This window comes from Fukomys damarensis, unplaced genomic scaffold (assembly GCF_012274545.1).
Source record: "Fukomys damarensis isolate Sample0158 unplaced genomic scaffold, DMR_v1.0_HiC HiC_scaffold_27, whole genome shotgun sequence".
Taxonomy (NCBI): domain Eukaryota; kingdom Metazoa; phylum Chordata; class Mammalia; order Rodentia; family Bathyergidae; genus Fukomys; species Fukomys damarensis.
The window spans coordinates 15,862,007-15,867,604 of NW_022900939.1; the positions used below are offsets into that span (position 1 = coordinate 15,862,007).

Sequence of the window (5,598 nt, forward strand, 5' to 3'; positions counted from 1 at the left end):
AGATACCGGGGATTGAACCTGGCACCTTGTGCTTATAAGGCAGGTGGTAGAACCACTGAGCTAAACCCCCGGACCTTCAGTGGGTTAACTGGGACTGAGCCTCCAAAGCCTACTGTCCCTCCAGCCCAGATGCCTGTGGTGCAGAGGAAGTCATTTAGCACCTTATTTCCCGGCTGGGAAGGGGACTTCTCTAGGTAAGAGGCTAGAGGCTGCTATTTCAGGAAAAGCTGCCAGCACATCTTAACAACTCTTCAGCCTTCCATTACAGACTATTCATCAAAATACTACCTAACACTCAAAGCATCCTTCCCAAATTGCCCCATAGTTTCTAAGAGTTTCAAAGATTCTAAAACTTCTCATTTGCTGCTCCTTAACAACAGCTCAGGGCCAGGGATTTGGCTCAGTGGTTCCGCCGCCTGCCATGCAAGCGTAAGGACCCGAGTTTGATCGCCGGAGCCAAAAAACAAAAAAACAAAACAAAAAAACAGCTCAGCTGTGCAAAGCTATCTGGTTCTGGGACAAACAGTGCCATTGCATTACAGGTATGATGATGTCTGAGCCTATCAGTTGGGTAGGCACGTGAGAAACACAGCCCCCTTTAAGAACGGGCAAACCTTTCCACCCTCTCCAGGTCCCACACCTGGAGCTACATGCAGGAATTCTAATGCAAAGCCAGAAGCTCAAAAGGAGCCACAGAAACTAGCTGGGAAACAACTCCTCACCACATCAGGCCATTTTAGGCCCAGAGGAATGTTCACCTGAGCCACTGGGTAACAAAAGGTGCGAAAGATAAGTAAAAAAGGATGCCAACGATGCTTCCACTACTTCCCGCTGGAGGTCACACAGGGACCAGATGCAGGTACCTTATAGTGAGAAGCCACATAGAGGGCCACAAGCCGCTGCAAGAAAACTTCAGAGGCCTTGTGGTAGCAAAAGAGGGTATCTCGGTTAACATAGTAGCTGGTATGGAGTTAAGGAACTGAACCAAACCAAATACAACTCAAAATACAACACACTGCAAGACATTTAGATTTCCCTCATCTAGGGAAGAGGAGCCCAGTGTCCTGAGCAGAAAGGCTGCACAAGGAAAAAAGAAAGGAAATAAAGAAGATCACAGATGATAATAGTGATCCTCCTGCCTCAGCTTCCTCAGTCAGCACAGGGACTACCTGCACGTGCCACTACGTCCAGCAAGAACACTCAACTTACCTTTCCCTAAAGAAAGGTCATATGAGACGAAGGGCTGAGACCCCTTTAATCTGCGTACTACCCCCACCCCTTTCACAGGCCCAAGGAGACCCAGAGGATACAGGTCACAAGCTTCTGGCAGGGGGCAACCGGAGACGATCCGAGTAATGTTGAGGCAATCCAGGCACAGCAAGTCACTTAGCCACTTCTCCACGGCATCCCCGGGGGCGTATCTGATTGACTCCTGAAGAGAAACCTCGTGCAACGTTCGTGCTGTTCCCACATGAAAAAATTATTAAATACCATCACTCAGTAGAGCAAGAAAGAAGGTTTCACTTATCTTTTTCACATAGCGACCAGAACACAGTGCTCCAGAATTTAAACTGGAGGATTTTAAACTGTTCTTGGTGGATATTCACTTTGCCATGATACCAACCCCATAGTGGCATCACTAGGTCAATGCAACAGTGCCCCGAGACAGGGACAAACAAGGGCCAAGCCACCAGAAAGCACAAGTCAAGCTCCCATGTCACTGGCCTGCTCTTCCTCAGAGAAAGCTACATCATCACCTTGGGACTTAGCCTTTCTGACAGCACGAAGGTTTAGAACTACCCTCAATCACAAGGGTAGCAAGGATCCAATATGAGTCAGACAAGACCTGCTGTGACCTCTTGGGCCTCCTCAGGGGCTTACAGGTACCTGATGCCAGTCTGGCTGTCAATGAGGTCTTGTTCTCGGCAGTGGTGCTGACCTGGCTCTGGACACTCTGCTGACGGAGCTGTTGAATTAGCTTCAGGGAGAGTGACCGGCCAGTGCCCTCGTAGCTAGGAGAAAGACAAAGACAGTCAGGCATGAGCTCCCCAAACCATTCTCCAAGAAGGGGCAACCTACTCATCTCAGAGGTTCAAGCACAACACACACATGTCCAGAGGAAAGGGGCAGCCTGGTGATCCAGCTAGGAGCCACTCGTGCCTGGGCTCAGATCCTGGCATCCACTTAGCACCTCTGGGCCCAAAACTCAACCATGAAGCCTCATTCTCCAAAGAGGATTATTTAAATATCTCACAGGACTGCAGTTTGAACCAAAAAATAAGAGCTAAAAACGAAGTCTAAGAAGACTAACTTTCTTCTAGATTTGCTGCGCTAAACAGCCAATTAGCAGGAGCTGCTATCAGAAGAATTATACCTGCCTGGCAGGCAAGAGGTCCTCAGTTTGATCCCCAGTACCAAAACAACAAACAGACAAACAAACAAAATTATGTATGCAGAAAGGAACAGAGTATTTCCCATCACAGAAATCCAGATAAAACAAATGCACCACCAAGTGAGTCTTTCCATGACTGCTTTCACTTAAAAGGTGGTAGAAAACAGCTAATTAAAAACTTGGGGAGAAAAAAAAAAACAAACTTGGACGGGGGCCGGGGATTTAGCTCAACAGCACAGCGCCTACCTGGCAAGCTGGAGGTCCCGAGTTCAATCCCCAGTATCCCCCCACCAAAAAAAAAACTTGGAAAAAAAACTAAATCATTTATACTCTGCTCACTGAACCAGCTCATCCTTTTGAGCATTTCCTCCTTTAGTCACAAGTACATGTGACCACAGGGCACACACTGGTCAGCAGATTTTCCATTTTAATACTTAGTATTACATCATTTCATTTATATTTAAAGGCTGTATAAATACACTTATTCAAATACCACTTCAACAAATGATCAAAAAGCTGGAATTCTGAATATTTATTCCCCTTCCCCACCCCACATAAAGTTCTTCCAAAATCCATTTACTGTGTTTGGAAGGCAGAGTGGGGGACAGTGACGAGTATTTATACGCAACAAAACTTAATCTTTCATACTTCAAAGGATTGTTATGGCCCTTGTCTAGGTGTCCCCCAAAGCCTCATGAAGTCATAGGTGGGGCCTTTTTAGAGGTGGCTGGATCTTAGAGTGTGTGATGCTGGGATTAAGGTGTATGATGCATAATTACTGAATTAGTCCACTGACTGGCTCAGCCCCCACCCTAAGCCAGGTGGCCTCAATAGAACACAAAAGGGGCAGGAGAAAGCTGCTATGGTAACTTGCAGCCTTCTGCAAAATGTTCTCTGCAATGCCCTCTGCCATGCCAACTATGCTGCAGCCAGCCAATTATGAACTGAAACCTCTACAACTGTGAGCTAAATCTTTCCTCCTCTTAACTTTTGGTGTTGGGTATTTTGTCTCAACAAGCAGAAAAGGTAACTAAGGATATTAGCAAGCAAGTGAGGAAAAGGGAGGACATTTTTGAAAATTACGTATCACATAAGGGACTTGTACCTAGAATATATAAAGAAAACTTACAACTCAATAATGACAAGGCAAATAACCCTACCAGAAAAACAAGCAAGGGTGCTCAGTATCATTAAGATACCTGAGAAAAGCAAAGGGAAATCATGGGATAGCACTTCACACCTACTGGAAAAGGCTCTCAGCAACAAGATATAACATGGTTAGGCAAAGGTGTAGGGAAATCAGACTCCTCACCCAGTAGCCCCCTTTATGTGCAGGGGAAACATCCCAACACGTGCCACTGATGCCTAAAACCACAGTTAGTACCGATTCCTGTACATATACCATGTTTTTCCTATGCACACATACCTATGATAAAGTTTGATTTATAAATTAGGCATGGTAAGAGAATAGCAACAAAATTATAACAGAAAAGTTGGTTGAAACTGATGAAATATTTCAATTTTCCACTTGACCACAGGTAACCCAAACCAGGAAACACCTTGAACAAGGGGAACCACTGCAAACTCCTTGTTCACGGGAACACAAAATGGTGCAGCTCCTTTGGAAAACAGTCTGCCATTCCTTCCTACGGTTAGACACAGTTACCACTTGACTCAGTAATTCCACCCCTCAGTATATATCCTAAAGAACTTAAGCCCACACATAAGCCTATATAAAAAGGTCCCCGACTGTGCTATTCATAAGAGCCAAAAGGTAGAAATAACCCAGATGGCCACCAAAAGATGAATGAATAACATGGTATGTCCACATAATGGAATATCACCCAGCCAAAGGAAATACATGCCGTGTGGGCGGACCTTGAAAACACTGTAGTAAATGAAAGAAGCCTACCACACACATATCATGATGCTATTTATACAAAATATCCAAAGCGGGAAGATGTAGAGACAGAAGGCTGGTGGCTTCCTCGGGCTACGGAGGACAGATTGGAGGACCATGTACAGGGCTTCTTTTAGGGGTGTTAAGTACGTCCTAGAATTGACTGGGGTAAGCACAGTTGCACAATTCTGTGCATATATAAAAATCACTGAGCTACATCCCCAGCCCATGCTTCTAATTTTTTTCAAATATTCCCAAAGCAAATCTGAGCTAAATATTCCAAATTTTTAAATAAACTCGACATTATAAACTTGTTTTGTTACGCTAACTAGGGACTTTAATACCATAATTTTAATGTACAACACATCAATATTGCTACCTACGTCCCAGGGATCAAACTCAGGATCTTGTGCTCGCAAGGCAGGCTCGGTGCCGCTAAGCTAAATCCCCAGCCCCCTCCATGTACTTTTAAAAACTTGATTATATCTAAGATAGGAGACAAGCATCACATGGGTGCTGCTGGGGGGGGCGTTTCTTTTTTTTTAGAAGTGGTAGTTTTTTGGGGTTTTTTTTGGCATGCTGATCAAACCCAGGGCCTTGCACAAACTAGCAAAGCACATCTTCTTGAGCTACACTCCCAGCTCTGGGTCCCCAAATTCTTCAGTTCTATGCTGCCCATTTAATTTCAGACAAGAATGGAATGGCAGCTAGTAAGAGGCCAGCTCCTGCCTGCGAAGCCCTCACAAGGAATGAAGCAGCCTTGAGACTCAGTTTTAGAGGCCCTGGACACATTCATGACATGCCACAGATCTGCAACGATCTACGACAGCAGTTACAACTCTGATCCTGACCCAAGATGCCTTACCCATTGATGGTGGATGCCATGAAAACCAGGTAGGGCCCGAGGAGGCTCTTCACCAGGGGGAGAGGGATGGCAGCAGCTTCATCAATCACAACAAGTTCAGCCTGGCCCAGCTTCACGGCATCAGCAGGATGCACGTACTGCAGGAAATACATTCAGGTGAAGAGCATGGCCGCCTAAAGCCACAGCTACGAGTCTGGCGACTCCTAAGGCACTCTGTCCCCAGTCTCTCCATTCCCTTTCCTCTCTCACACCCTCCATTCCGCTTTTGTTTGGCAGGACAAGAACGGAATGGCCTAGGGAGTCAGGTAACAGACACCAGTGATACCATCGGCTCCATCACCGAGTGTGTGACCTTGCACAGGTCATCTAACCTCACAGGGCCCCAGGCTCCAGGCTCCTCTTCCGAAAGACAGAAAAGCATCCCCCCCCCCCCCCCCCCCC

At 46.1% G+C, this 5,598-nt stretch overlaps 1 protein-coding gene across 1 annotated transcript in view; it reads right to left on the reverse strand.

Moving 5' to 3' along the window:
• Nat10 (N-acetyltransferase 10) overlaps positions 1-5,598 on the reverse strand; it is a 35,987-nt gene that overhangs the window by 11,243 nt on the left and 19,146 nt on the right. Inside the window, exons 12-15 of the mRNA XM_010612617.3 lie at positions 5,158-5,294; positions 1,888-2,012; positions 1,311-1,461; positions 864-960 (exon numbers count right to left, since the gene is read on the reverse strand). Coding sequence (XP_010610919.1) covers positions 864-960; positions 1,311-1,461; positions 1,888-2,012; positions 5,158-5,294 — 510 coding nt within the window. The remainder of the gene's footprint in view (positions 1-863; positions 961-1,310; positions 1,462-1,887; positions 2,013-5,157; positions 5,295-5,598) is intronic.